Genomic DNA, 15005 nt, shown 5'->3' with positions numbered 1-15005 from the left:
ATACTATATTAATTATTTAGTTTATGTTAGAAATTATAATAATTTAGGTGCAAATTGAGTAATATAATTATTATATCAAATATAATAAATTTAGCTATAAATTATAAATGTAATATAAATTTATAAATAAATAAAAAATAATTTTTTATCAATTTCTTATAAAATACGATATTAAACTAGTTAAATAGTACTAGTAATCTAAATGGTAAATGAAGATTATCATCCTAGATATTTTTATTCAATATTTTTAAAATATTTAGGATCTCTACATTTCATGCTGAGCGTTATTCAATTATATTATTCGTTATTGAAAAATTAATGGCTATATTTGGTAAATTTATAAAAAAATCAGATAATGCAGAAGAAATTAATATCATTGGTTAAAGCGAATAGCAAATGAGCCCTTAAACCAAGAAAAGGAAAACTTAAAAGTGCCGTGTGGCATGGTGGACCAAATAAGTGGGATTTCCCATGATTACGCATGAGGTCGCCCTTATGGTACCGAGTTTCAAAAATCAAAATAAAATAAAAACTGAACCAATTTTTTCTTAGTTTATATATATCATTCGAGTAATTTTACTTCCTCTCTGTCTCTGTCTCTGTCTCTGTCTCTCCCTCACTTGAAATTCATGAGCAAAAGCAGCTGATTTACACCTGAATCATCAGCATCAGCATCTCTGAAAATCCCGAAACCCAAATATCATTTCAGTCTCTCAGATCAAAAGTAAGCATTTATTCATTTTATCCCCTTTCTTTCACTATTCACTTCTTCTCTTTTCATTCTTTAATGCTATAAGAATTTACTTGTCCACTCTTCATTCTTCTTCTTTAGGCTTTGATTTTCCTGTTTATTCTCTTTAAAGTTGGGATTATCATTTAGGCAAATGTCTCTTTGTTTGCCATTGAAGAGCATTAATTTTAATTTCATGCAAAGTTGCAATTCTTTTGTTTAATCGTAGGCTGCTAAAGTTGATGTGCTTATTTGGGATTTGGGTTGTAAAATTTTTGTGAGTGGAGGTTATAAGCTTTTGTCTTTTGCATTTGCATGTAACGGATGACAATCTTCAGGGTTGTTGGAGCATAGGTGAATGATCCAAATAATTTTCCCCTCTTTTGGGTTTTCGGAGTGCATTTCGATTCAAATGGGTTGAGTGGCTTGATCTATTTTTTACTGCTGGGTTTGTTTGTTTTTTTATTTTTTTTTATTTTTTTATTTTCATTTGATTTTCTCTTCTTATTTATGTTTAATGCTTAATGTATTGAGAAGGAGAATCTTATTCTATTATTTAGGGTTTATCATTGTTTTCTCAATTACTTTAGCTATTTTACTGCTTTCTTTCTGCAATTTTAAGCGGTGAAATATTTCAATTCTTTTGGTTTTGTATCTTGAATTCATATGTTAATTCTGCATGCAGTTCTGCTCTTCGTCATGTTTCTAAATTGGAAGATACATGTTTTCTTTTGGGTAGGGTTGAGGTGGCATAATATCTTTTCTACTTACATTAATTATTTTAATTGGAAATAGTCACGTTTCTTATTTATTTCTATAAATTTTAATTGGGTTTTCAGGTTTTTTTTTATGGGCTGAGTTTGAAGATTGAATTCTTGCAGTTTTAAGGCTAACTTGAGGCCAGTAGAGGTATTATTGTTTCTTTGGTTCTTTCGGTTTTAGATTTTGGAATGATTATTTGAGGTGGCATGATGGTGTCCTTTCTACTTACATTAATTGTTTTAACTGGAAAAAGTTGTCTTATTTGTTTCTGTACATCTTAATGGGCTTTACAGGTTCTTATTTATGGGGTGTTTGAAGATTGAATTCATGCAGTTTTAAGGCTTACTTGAGGCCAGTAGAGCTGTTGTTTCTTTGGTTTTCAGACTGAGATTTGGGAATGATTATTTCATGTGAAGCTTGTTGAATGGGGATACAGACTATGGGATCTCAAGCTGATGGTAGTAGTAATGGCAAGCAGTCCCAGTTCCAGCCATTGGCACGACAGAACTCTATGTATAGTCTAACTCTGGATGAGGTTCAACATCAATTGGGCGACCTTGGGAAACCTTTGAGCAGCATGAACCTTGACGAACTTCTCAAAAATGTATGGACAGCTGAGGCTAATCACACTATAGGTATGGAAGTTGAGGGCACACAGTTGGCCAATCAAACTGCTTTGCAGCGTCAGGCTAGCCTGTCATTAACTAGTGCTCTGAGCAAGAAGACAGTTGATGAGGTTTGGAGAGATATTCAGGAAGGCAAAAATAATGAGGGAAAGAAGTCCAGGGATCGACAGCCTACTTTGGGAGAGATGACTTTGGAGGATTTCTTGGTTAAAGCAGGAGTTGTTGCTGAAGCGTCGTCTGAGAAAAAGGATGACAGTCCTGTTGTTAGGGTTGAAACAAATGTAGGATCCCAGTTCCCACAACAAAGTCAATGGATTCAATATCCACATCCACAATATCAGCATCCACAACAAAGTATGATGGGTGTCTATTTGCCAGCCCAATCCATGCCGCAGCCACTTCACATGGGGGCTGGTGCTGTATTGGATGTTTCCTACCCTGAGAACCAGTTGTCTTTACCTACATCTTTGATGGGGACATTATCTGATGTACAGACACCTGCAAGGAAAAGAGGCACACCAGAGGATATGATGGAGAAGACTGTTGAGAGAAGACAGAAGAGGATGATAAAGAACCGGGAATCTGCTGCCCGTTCACGGGCGCGGAAGCAAGTACTTCTTGTCCTTAAAACATCCTGATGCTACCTTTATTTTTTCTTAAATAGATTCTGTTTTTCATCTTTTCTGGTTACTTCAAGTCTGCATGATCTGAAGGGTCATTTTAAACAGGCTTACACAAATGAGCTTGAGCACAAAGTGTCTCGCCTGGAAGCGGAAAATGAAAGGCTGAGGAAACGGAAGGTTAGGATTTTCTTTTGAATATTAAATTTTTTTCCATCTTTCTTTTGGTCGAATTTTCTGGACAAATTTACTGAACTATGTTTTCTTTTTCTTTCTGATAAATGGTACATGCAAACAAGACATAGTTTTCACTGAGCAATAAAATTTGTTAGATAAGTTAAATATAGTTTTATTATTGCTTCTGTGGGGTCTTATTCATTGATCAGAACTGTATATGATTGTGGTGTCCTATGAAGAGGAGGTATATTTTTAAAGTTTTCTTTTCCTAGGTCATCTTGGGAGGAGAATTAAAGAAGGGAATGCTAATTTCTGCATAATTTTTCTGAGCTCCTTCATAGCATAGGGTGGTGATGTAGGAGAGATATAGGGTAAACTGTTCTATGGTTAAATTTGCGGATGCTAAATTTTCTGATAGGCTAAAATCTGAAGCTGTTAAGGGTTTCAGATTTGAGTATAAATGAAAAAAAAAGCAAGAAAAGATAAATCTTCTAACAATGACACCTAGAAGTTCTTGGACATCAAACACATCTAAGGAGAGAATTGCATCACACGACTCAAGAAAATAAAAACCTGCCATTATTTTTATTAAACTTAACTTTCAACTGAAAAATAAAACAATATAAGCCTAGGTATATATAGAGTTATAAGATGAATTATTGTTTAAATTGAAATCAAGAAAATGCAATATAATGTCTACTAATACCCCTAATTATACTAGATAGGATAAATCCTAATGATGAAAATACACTAACAAAAGTATCCCATTAAGGTTTGACTCCTTCTACCACAGAGGCAGAATTTAAAGTCTTTAGGAAAAATATTCTACTAAATAAACGTGCTATTTTTGTTTCATGAGATCAAGTTCTTGTTTTTTTATTTTATTTATCCAAAGGGATGGTTACCAAAAACCCTCCTAAGATAATGCATACATTGCGCTTTGGTAATTGTGGAACCTGAATTCTCTTCTTGATGGTGTTGTCAGGCCAATAGGCCTAGGAAAATCCTTTTTTCAAGAGTCAAAATTTGATGACTAATAGAAAAGATCCTAATAGCTTCTCTCTTGATAAGTTCCTAATATTATATACCTTGTAGTCCTATTGTCCAGTTGACATTGGACATATAATTTGGGTATTGGGAAATGTATGAGCTGGCGGATTAAAGCGTATGTGAAAAGAGAAGTGGCCAGTTCCTACCCAACATAGAGTTGCTAAGGTGTGTTTGAGGCACAAGGTGGACCAAGTGTTGCGCCTTAGCCAGCTAAAGACGGGCAATGTCACAAAGGTGCACGCGTTGGTGTGCCTTGACTTGCAGTGATGCGCTCTTAAGACGTGCCTTTGTAATAAATTGATGGATTAAATACTGTTTACTCTTTGAGGTTTGATCTAATATATGACTCAGTTCCTGTATTTCTTTTATTACATTAAAAGCCCTTAGAGTCTTGATAATTAAAACCCCTTTGAGTTTTAATAAAACTAATTACTATCTCCTTTCGTCTTAGGCGAAGGACTAAAATTAGTAATTTAAAATTACAATTTGCTCCTTAAACTTATTATCAAGTATCAAGCTTGTTCAAAATTAATTTTATTATCAAATTAGAGTTAATTTTAATGTCCAATTAAAATAGTAAATTTAATATTCTTTTACTTGTTTATATCTTTAATTATTTTTGCATAATCTAATTTTAAAAAAATTTAAACGTATTAAAAATACTTATTTTTTTGTTTAATATTATCAAATTACTATGTAGTTTAATTTTAAATTAAAATAAATAGTTAAAAGTTGTTATTTTTATTAGAAACTAAAATTAAACTATATTAAAAATGAAAATTTTACTCGTGTTAATCTTATTTGAATGGCTGATAAAAGTTCCATTTTTAACATACAAGATTATCATGATCTTTTTCATTGACATTGAACTTATCAACTTGGTGTCTAAATTATTTCATGAGATTAAGAAATGATTATTTATTTTAATTTTTACTTTTCACATAGTTTATCTATAATATATTATAAAAATAACAATAGAATGATGTATTTTAAGTAGAAATATTTATCTTATATTAATAATTAAAATTAAATTATATAGTAATTTAATAATATTATTATAAATCTAAGTAGTTCTAAAATGTTTAAATTTTCTTGAAGTAAATTGTATTAAAAATAAAAAATTATAGCAAGAAAAAGAATATTAAATTTATTATTAATAAAATTAATTTGGATGAATTTGATACTTGATAATAAGTTCAATGATCAAATTGTAGTTTTAAATTACCAGTTTAGTCATCCGACTAACAAGGAATGAAATACTAGTTAGTTTTATTAAAATTCAAGGGGGTTTTAATATAATAAAAAACTGCAGGGACCGACTCATATATTAGACCGAACCATAGGGGGTAAATAATATTTTACCCTAAAATTATTATATGATATATATTTGTTCTTTCAAATAAAATGATGGAGAAATTCGACCTTTCATTTTAAGTTTAAAAATAGCTTATTATAGGCCCTAACACACTAAATTCTTTCAATTAAAAAGAAAGATTAAAAGAAATAGAAAAAAGAAAAGAAGATTAAAAAGAAAAAGAGACTTATGGCAAAGAAGACAAGTTTACGACCGAAAGAAAGAACATAAGTTGTGCTCATAGAATTTGCCGATCTATTCCATAGAAGATGGTCACAAAGAAGTTGCAGATCTAGCCAGGGTGCTAGAGCTAGTGAAGTTGAGGAGGCGTCTCATACTGAAGGCAAAAATGTCATATCCTCTTCTTTAAGTGTCGGGCCTAAACAAATGGAAAAGACTAAGGTATCTTCTCATATGAGAGCTAACCTCCTTTAGTACTTAGAGATGAGAAAAATATTGATTTTGAAGAAGATGATGGAGAATATGAAGGAGAAGAGGAAATTGCAAGTGATCAACTGGAGTTTGATGATGATGATGTTGTTAGTGAAGACAATGTTGAGCTTGATGATGATTAGTTGTGCTTTTATAATTGATAAGTGTTCTAAGAATTGTTGCTCTAGTTTAGTTTACTAGGATTGCGAGCCTTATGTGTTTTGGATTTATAAACCTTTGTTAAGGGGGGTAATTACAAATGCCCCCTTGAGTTTTGGCATAATCTGTACTTACGTCCTCCGGTTTTTAGAATTATGCACTTTCATCTCTCCTTTTTGTGTTGTTCATCGTAATACTCCTTTCGTTAGTAGTCTGTTAGTTTAATGAATTTTGAGTTGGTCAGAGTACTGAGATGTCATATTTTATCAAAGACATTTTTACTTTTATGTGAGTCTATAATAAACTTAAATTCATTTTAGAATGAAATAAAGATATTTTTCACTTAAATAAGAGCAAAAGATGCAACTCTTTATTTTCTTTCATCTAAAAATATAAAATTTCATATTTAAAAAAAAGTAATAAAATGTAGAATTAGGCACACTTTATTGCCTTTTTCAGTAATTTCACATAATACTAATACCTAAATGGACGGTAGTTAACACGAGGGATGAAAGTGCATATTATTGAGAAATAAGGGATGTAAGTGCAGTTTATTCCAAACCTATCCCCATGTTATTTGTCATGACTATGTGCTTTCATTATTACTTGCTTTTTCTATTATTTTAATTTTTTTTTAATATTTGCACCTTGTGTTTATGTGGCGGACGCCTATGCCTAGGCTCCAGGGCCTTTGCGCCTTTGTGTGCCTTGCACCTTTAATGAATGTATATTTCTTACCTTGATAAGTACTTAGGGTCCTAATCTTACACTGCAACCTTGTTAGTGTTGCTACTAAGCTAGTTAAACAAATTGAACTACTCTTGGCTTGTTTCATTATTATTGGTTAGTAAAGGATTATTTTATAGTTTCAAAATATATTTCCAGTAGATGATAAAATAAGGGGCAACATTTATGAAGCACCGACTCTCCTAGGGGGTTGCCATATGCATGTTGGACACTTTGGACACTCGAACATGCAGAGGACACGTATGGAACATGGCAGAAAACATGTCAATTTCTTTCTTTTTTTTCTTTTTTCAGGTGGGGATACGTCGGTGACACAAGTAGTAACAAACTTTATAAAACTTTGGGACAATTTTCAGAAAACATAGGGTACTTTTTAAATAACTTAAAATTGTTGTATCAAATTGCAACAACATAAAACAATAAGAAGTCTTTTAAGAAAATTCTAGCGACACTTAATCTCTATATCTCTCACGCTTATTTCAACAAAAAGAAATCTCTCTTTCTACCTCTCTATCTCTTCGATTTGTTCCTCACTTCCTCTCCACCTCAAAATCTTTTCTACAAGTTGTTGAGATTGAGTCATTGAATGGTGCAAAGATTCTTGAGATTGCTCATCTATCACTAGATGAACCAGAACTCGAATCATTGTTGTTTCTATGAATGTTATTTATATAAATTTGCATTACAATAATTATCATTTTCTATCTATGTATATAATTACTTATAGGGGTATTTGCTATTTGCCCTCTGTATTGTATTTTCTATATTATACTGGTTACCCCTTAACAATTAAAAATTATATTTTATTTAATCCTTTTATTTTGTAAATTTATCCTAAAGTGCTTCCGTTAGAATTATCGATAAAAATTTATTAAATAGGTTGGGTTAAATACTATTTACAACCCTAATGTTTTGTCTAATACACAAACTGCCCCTTATATTTTGTTAATTACACTAGAATCCCCTTGTCATTTAATAAAACTAACTATTACCTTTTTTATCCAAAATCAAGACAATTAAAAGATTAAAAAAAATTTGAACTTAATCATTAATTTATTATTGAATATCATACTCTTTTAAAGTTTTCTTTTATTAAATTAAGGTAAAATTTCATTTTTAGCAAAAATCAATTTTAGTGTCTAACGAAAATAATTAACTAATAGTTCTTTTACTTGCTCTAATTTTTAGCATAAATTAGTCCTAGTAAAATTTAAACATTATAAAACCATTTATATTTAGCCACATATTGAAAAATTATATAATTTAACTTTACATTATCAAAATAAAATAAGTATTATTTTTATTATTAATTCTATTAGAGACTGAAATTGTAATTTTGATAAGAATTTTGAGGATCAAATTACATTTTTTCAATCAATTTAGTCCTCTAATTATATTGAATCTCGAAATGCAAGGGAATCTTAGTGCAACAAAATGTGGGGGTCAAGTTATATATTAGACCAAAAATCAAGGGGTAAACAGTATTTAACCAAACCTAGTTAACAATTGTTCAACAAAAACTCTAAAAAAAGAACGCTTTAGTATAAAATTACAAATAGAAGAATGAAATAATATAGATTCTAAATGTTGAGGGGTAAGTAGTATGTGTGTGTGTGTGTGGGTGTGTATATATATTAAATTTCCGTGTCACTGCTGTATCCATGTCTCACCCGTTTAGAAAATCTCATGTCCCTGTCCATGTCCGTATCTGTGGCTGTGCATGCTTCATAGCGTAATGTTCTATGGTTTTGACTGAGAACCTGTGTGCATGTTGGATTGGAGAACCTTGATGTACCCATGGCCCATCACTGCTCACTAGTTGTTTTGGGATCATTATGTCTAACAGATATGCCAAAGATCTCCCTAGTATGCTACTCATGTTAGAAATGGGCCATGAAAACCCTTCGTTTAGGTTCTTTAATCTTTTCTTGGCGAACGGTGTGATAGAATGCAATATGTTTCTCTTGCTGCAAGTCCAGAATTATATTTGAACAACATACCAGCAAAAATGTATTAGACCTTCATTAGCTCTGATACTATTTGTGATACCACAAGCCCATTCTCTGAAAGTTTTGTTAAGAGTTGCTTTTGAAGTCGATAGGCCTAACAAATATACTAAATATCTCCCTTTTTTATTATATGTTGAACCATGCCTTTATTATAAATGCCAGCTTAATTTACACTAAATTTGAGCAGACCTGAGCTTCTTCCTTTTTATCTCTCTATTGCAGCAAAAAGTTTGGCCAATGTTTTAGAAAAGTTTTGCCTTCTGATGTTCCTCAATTTCCTTGTAGCTAGGAAAAGTTTCATGTCTGGCAGAAACATGATGTCTGAAGGAGAGAAAGAAGTGGGTTTTTAACTAAAACTAGTTTAGTAACAAATTGAAAAGGACCCAAACTGTGTATGCATAACAGAGATGCAGGTCTATCACCTTTTAATTAACTCATTTGAACTCGAATATATTCTCTAAACCTGATCTGATTGGGGTCCACAATTTGGATCTCTTTTCTTGTTATTCTTGATCTGGATCTCCATTATAAGTAGGATCTAACGTTCCACGATCCTTTTTTCACTTCTTTTACCTAGATCACCTTAGTTTATCCTCTCATCCCCTTTACATCTATAATTCCGACGTGGTCAACTTTCTTTTCTTATTAACCAGTTGGTCCTCAGTAGACTTAAGGCAATCTCAGTTACTTTACTAACTTATTTTTTTCTAGCCCTAGTTATTTCTTCATATGAATGACCATTCCACATCCATTTTTTCTTGTACTTCCACATATCCATTTTTGCATCTTCATGTATTGTCGATTTTTTATTTTGGTTAATTGTTTGCTATTAAGGTTTGATCTCATAACTTCATAGATCTGGAGACAGCTTTACTACCACTAAGCCAAAGCTCATTGGTAACTATCATTAAAGATGTCTTGTAAAATTTCCTTTGTAAACTTGATAGGATTTTATGGTTAAGTCAGATCCTCCTCGTTCTTCTCTTTTATAACCATATTGCTTTTAATTTTTATGATTGACGTCCTTTTTACTCTCAGCTTAAAATGCTCACACTATAGAATTGTTTATTAACCCTAAGTTGGGTTCCATTAATTAGTACAATTTCATATGCCAAAATATATCTTCTTGGAGGCACTTTCTCAATTCATCTAGAGCAGAGTGACAAGATAAGAGCTCAAGGTCAATCCTTGCTGTAATCCAGTGGTAATAAAAAGAATTTCTTAGCGCTTTTAAATTTCTGAACACTGGTGACTTCCTTTTCATGAACATCCTTTAGCACCTTTATCTATGTAATACTTTTCATTCCAAAACCCACCAGCAATAATCCATTACAATAGTTGTGTAGATCAACAAATACCATATGGGGGTCCTTTAAATTCTCTCAAGAGTTCACTATCAACTCTATTAGCAGAAAATATCTAATGCACTACTCTTAATAAGATTTATGCAACTTGAGATAGCTCCACGCACATGAGATGGAGAGAACAAGAGTAAGCGTGAAGAAAAGGCAAGTGCAATTATTTCATTATGTTTCGACTCATTCTCCCAAGGCTCTTGTTGTAACATCCACATGTGTGAACATGGAAGGTCAAATGTTGAAAGACTTGCTGGTTAATCTGATTCTAACTTGTAGTACTAGGAGCGAAGAGATGTCTCCTTAGGAATAGCCTTTCACTTACCCAAGTTGCATTTGGATTACATGTTTTATTTGACAACTAGTATTTCTTTGGACATGAATAGTGGAGTGTTTATCTGTTCTTTTCTTGGCGCTCTTCACTTGGAAATTTGAGTGCTCTCTTGATTTGAGTGTTACTTTGTCAGTGGATCTTATTTACTCATCTGTCAAAGTTTATTCCAATGATAGGACTCCTTTCATCCACTAGAATTTTGTCAATATCAACCTGCATTATGCAATTTGGCCTATGTAATATATGGTTTTGCGTTGCAGATCTTGGTTATTTTTTCTTTTGAGATTAATCATCTTATCTGACAACCCTCTCAAGAAAAAAAAAAGTTACTTGATTTTTCTTTTTGATGCCTTCAGTCCAAGCAGGTTTTATTCTCGACTTTCCTTGTATTTTGGCTTCATGCAATCTTTCTACCATAACTTGTTTTTGTTGAAGTTTTTTGTCGTCGGCAGAAGTTCATATTGCGCTCTAGAACTTTCATCTCACGATCGTGGCGTAAAAACCATTTGGGACCTATGCTAATCCGTCTTTGCCTTATTATTTTTTTAAATCTTTATGGTTGCACAATGATGAACGAAACCTAAGACCTATTCCCAACCAGACCTGACTGTTTTGCGACTTGAACCATGTATTGGTGTACAAGTCTTTCAATGTTAATGATTATTATGATGTTGTTTGTGGGATTAATGCTTTCTGGTCATATTTATCTGTTTCAATGATCATAATATCTCTTTATTGTTTAAATATAAATAAAATAATCTGAGCTTCTTGTTGAATTCCTGTAGTTCCCTTCTTCCTTGAATATCATTAGCTTTTAATGGAACATATATACCTTATTTCAGTTTGTTGACCTTGACTTTGTAGGAGCTGGAAAAGATGTTGCCATGTGCCCCCCTTCCTGAACCGAAATATCAACTTCGCAGAACAACATCAGCCCCATTCTAACATATATATCTGCGCGGAAGCTTGTGGAAGTTTTGTAGATGTAACGTATTTCTAGCTTGTGCTTTAAATTTACGTTAAAGAGGAAAAAAGAAAAGCAAGTACTTTATTGGGCTCTTCTTTCAAGGCAGCTGATTATTGCTTGTTCATCTAGCAGTTGGCTTCTCTATCAGTTTTTTTGTATCTACTCTGAAAAGTTTAGCGAAGATTTTACGGTGCATTTGTAATTTTTGCTGTTGGATGCTGCTAAGATTTGTCCAAAATGTGTATTTTCTTAGTTTTCTTTTCTTTTTTCTTTTGCCCCTTGCCGATGGTCTGTATATGTTAGCTTTTTAGCAGCCATGCCATTATTGTTATTAATAGCTTAGATTATACTGTCCAAGAACTAATTTTTATGCTCGTTATCCGAGGTTTGACGGCTTTTTTAATCTATAATTATGTGGATTTTCTGCAATTAACTCTCTGTGCCACTTTTATGCGAAATTCAATTTAGGTAGTTTAATATTTTAATTTTTATTGTAGTTTAATAGATATTTGAATTTTTTTTCGGTGATATTTTAATATTTTTTGATAATATTTTAATATTTTTTAATGTGTTTTTCTTAATATTTTAATAAAATATTTAGAAATATAATTAAAAAATAAAATTCAGTTATATATTAAATTAAATTAAAAATTAAAGATCTGTAGATATTAGAAAAAATAAAATGTAAGTGTCAGTTTTGAATAAAAAGTTAGAATATTAAATTGACTAATTAGTATAAGTTTACAACCATAAATGTTAGATGTATGTTTTAAAGTCAATTGGACTTTTGTTCTTCAATTAATAAATTGTGTTAAATAAATGTTCTAAAGTCAATTAGATTTTTACTTTTTAACTAATATATTATGATACTATTATATGTAATAAATAATTTTTTAATTAATGATAATTATCTTTTATTCTTTTTATATAGTAATGTAATTGATTACTGGGTTTAAGTAATATAAAAGAGTTTAATATTAAATTTTTATTACTAATTAATTATGAATTTAAAAAATCACATATGTTAAAATTGACTCAGGCAAAGCGAAGGATTTGACTTATATTTTGAATAGGAATACTAGTATGTTTTGAAGTTAAAGTTTGTATTGAAAATATTAAATGTATAGCAGGTCTTTTTACATACATCATCACAAAAGAGTTTGTAATGACATAAGGAAATGGATAAATGTGTTAATGATATTTTAACATTAGGGACCAAAATGTAATTATACATTATCAATGTATTCATATAATATACAAAAATGGTTTTGTACATGTAACTTAACCTAAGTTTGAAAAACAAAAGATTGTGCAGAGAATAAGAAGAAGTGTTCTTCGTTTTCTTCAACGAATTCAAGTTTTGCCAAAGAGCCAATTATCAGCACCTATTTTCCGGATCTAAGGGAATTGCGAAAATTCCTATGATGAAAGTTACTGCATTTCTCAGATCTCGGGAGACAGAGGATGGGCGAATTCGAAGTTAGGGTTGAGTTTAATCTAATCTAAATTATTTTTTCTAAAATCAATTTGGATTTAATTGTCAAGAAAAATAAAGTTTGAGGGTCAAAACAATAATTTTTGCAAGTTCGGGATTAAATTATAAATATGTTTTGAATTTTTACTCTTTAAAGCCAATCGGCTCTATGCAGAGTCGACCGGCTCTATACAGTGCCGATTCGTGGTTTTCTTGAGCCAACATTATCTTTCTAGCATTTTAACGTCCAAAATGATTTTCTAGAAAGATTTTGTTGATAAATACGAGATTTATTTGATTTTATCAAAGATAATCTCTAAAAAACCTTAAAATATTTCGATCTATTCCTAGGATTTCCCAAACCCTAGCCTTATAAATACATGCTTAACTCTTAGGTATAGGGGAGGAGGAGGAGATACTAATTAGCAGTCGATACATTTTTTTTAAAAAAGATACAGAGAGTTGAGACACTAAGAAAGAACCAAAGAATTAGAAGTTTTTGAAGAGAACGACAAAAGCTTTTTTTTTTATACCCTAAGTAGCACTAGATCCTCAACCAGTCTTCGATTCAATTGCATCGTCTCTTGAGACTTGCAGAACAACCAACTACGATGATGACCCGAGGGTTCCCCCACATCCACCATCATCCATATCATCTTTCAAAAATGGTCTTTTTTTTTATGCTTTCTTAGAAATATGATTAGGTTTTATTTTTATTGATTTATATGTTTTATGGGATTAGAATAGATTTCTTTGTGATTACATTGCTAGAAATTAAATATGATAATAAGAACATTGCTGAGAATTGAATATGATAATAAGAACATTGATTGTATTTAATGATTAGTAACATGATTAGGATTTTAGATTAGATTCATCATTCTTTCATATTTTTTATAGTTAAATGTTTTAGGATTCCATGATCAAAATATGATATTTTGCCCTTTTTTGTTTACTCTTAGTTAAACTATTCTAGAGTTTATGTTCTAGGGTTTTTATTCAATTTATGTCCTTTTTATGTTTTTATTTAGTTTACGTTTTAATTGATCTTTTGTCTCCTGTGCATGTGTGATTGGTTCCGGGGCATTGAATTAAGGGAGAAGCTATAAAAAATCTCCTGCTAAAGCCCTAGAACCGATCGGCTCAACACCCCAAAACCCTAGATTTTGGCCATGTATGGATTTTTTATACATTTGTTAAATTATTTACATTCTGTACTTAGTTTTAGGCGTTCTTCTTTCCATTTTTAGTCGTTGACGGATTGTAATAGCTAGATTTACTTTCTATACTTTATTTTTTGCTTGTTTTTTGTTTACTTATGATTAAATAAGTATTGTGTGATTGATTAATTAAAATGAGCCATATATACTTAGGCCTTAAAACTGGACCTGGCACGAAAATTGTAGCCTCTTAGCTTAACAAAGATGGTAATTGGACTTTAATCTAAAATCCATGTAGACTATGTGGGCTTTGCCATGCTTAGTTAGGTTAAAATTGGGCAATATTAGATTTAGGATCATTGAATTGGGCCTCTCCATAATAACTAGTTAATTAGGCTTAGCAGCTTTGAGAGTTTATGGCATGCGCGTCGGCCTACTATCCCCTATTAATAGAAAGCCTAGAACCAAAATCCTAGGGAAGAGAAGACCTACCATGGACCGTGTGTGGGAGAAATAAGGTTGGAAGGATGATCTGTATATTAATGTGTGTGCTAACCTCTTTTTCTTTTGTCTCTGTGCATATCACGTGCATCGTGCATCATACATCTTATGCATCAAATACATCATATTGACACTTTATTCTTTAGCCATATAGATTCTTCTTTGGGTTGAAAGAGGCAAGATAGTAAAATGCTAGAAAGGGGTACCCATTTCTCCAAGGATCCAAACCATATTAGAGCTTCTTGAAAGACCAAGGAGCCAAGCTACTGCTTAAGCTACATCTGAAATGGCCAACGAAAGAGCTAACAAGCAAGACATAGAGATCCTCAAGACTACCGTCATTGACGATATGAGAGGTGTGATTTGAGAAGAACTCCAATAGCTTTTGGCCTGGATGGCTGCAAATCCAGCCCCACTTACTGCTCCTATTAATCCCCCTGCTGCTATTGACCTAGTTGCGCTTGTAATCGAGATCACGAATCACGCCATCGCTCATGCTAGCAATACTAATGTCGAAGACCCTACTAGAAGAGGAGTGCCCCGAAATT

At 31.8% G+C, this 15005-nt stretch overlaps 1 protein-coding gene across 4 annotated transcripts; it reads left to right on the top strand.

The window, feature by feature from the left end:
- Positions 1-484: 484 nt before the first annotated feature.
- Positions 485-11751, top strand: LOC8289337 (ABSCISIC ACID-INSENSITIVE 5-like protein 2). 4 transcript variants are annotated; one of them, XM_025160142.2, is made up of 6 exons: positions 497-724; positions 1416-1465; positions 1570-1639; positions 1786-2729; positions 2847-2918; positions 11220-11751. In XM_025160142.2, the coding sequence occupies exons 4-6, from the start codon at positions 1917-1919 to the stop codon at positions 11298-11300; spliced, it is 966 nt and encodes a 321-aa protein (XP_025015910.1). In that variant the 5' UTR covers positions 497-724; positions 1416-1465; positions 1570-1639; positions 1786-1916; the 3' UTR covers positions 11301-11751. The 4 variants fall into 4 exon arrangements, with proteins under 4 accessions (XP_015584624.1, XP_015584623.1, XP_025015910.1 ...); XM_015729138.3 differs by lacking the exon at positions 1416-1465 and having other exon boundaries at positions 485-724; positions 1786-2725; XM_015729135.3 differs by lacking the exon at positions 1416-1465.
- The last annotated feature ends 3254 nt before the right edge of the window (positions 11752-15005 follow it).

The sequence above is a fragment of the Ricinus communis genome, chromosome 6 (assembly GCF_019578655.1).
Source record: "Ricinus communis isolate WT05 ecotype wild-type chromosome 6, ASM1957865v1, whole genome shotgun sequence".
In the NCBI taxonomy this organism is placed as follows: domain Eukaryota; kingdom Viridiplantae; phylum Streptophyta; class Magnoliopsida; order Malpighiales; family Euphorbiaceae; genus Ricinus; species Ricinus communis.
The sequence above is the reverse complement of the archived record's forward strand: the minus strand, read 5'-3'. Positions and strand labels throughout refer to the sequence as shown.

Excerpts from the sequence above, each read along its gene's own strand:
- LOC8289337 (XM_015729137.3), top strand. The coding sequence starts at position 1,917 with ATGGGGATACAGACTATGGGATCTCAAGCTGATGGTAGTAGTAATGGC. Across the intron at positions 2,730-2,846 it reads GTTCACGGGCGCGGAAGCAA|GCTTACACAAATGAGCTTGA; the intron begins GTACTTCTTGTC and ends CATTTTAAACAG. Across the intron at positions 2,919-11,219 it reads AAAGGCTGAGGAAACGGAAG|GAGCTGGAAAAGATGTTGCC; the intron begins GTTAGGATTTTC and ends TTGACTTTGTAG.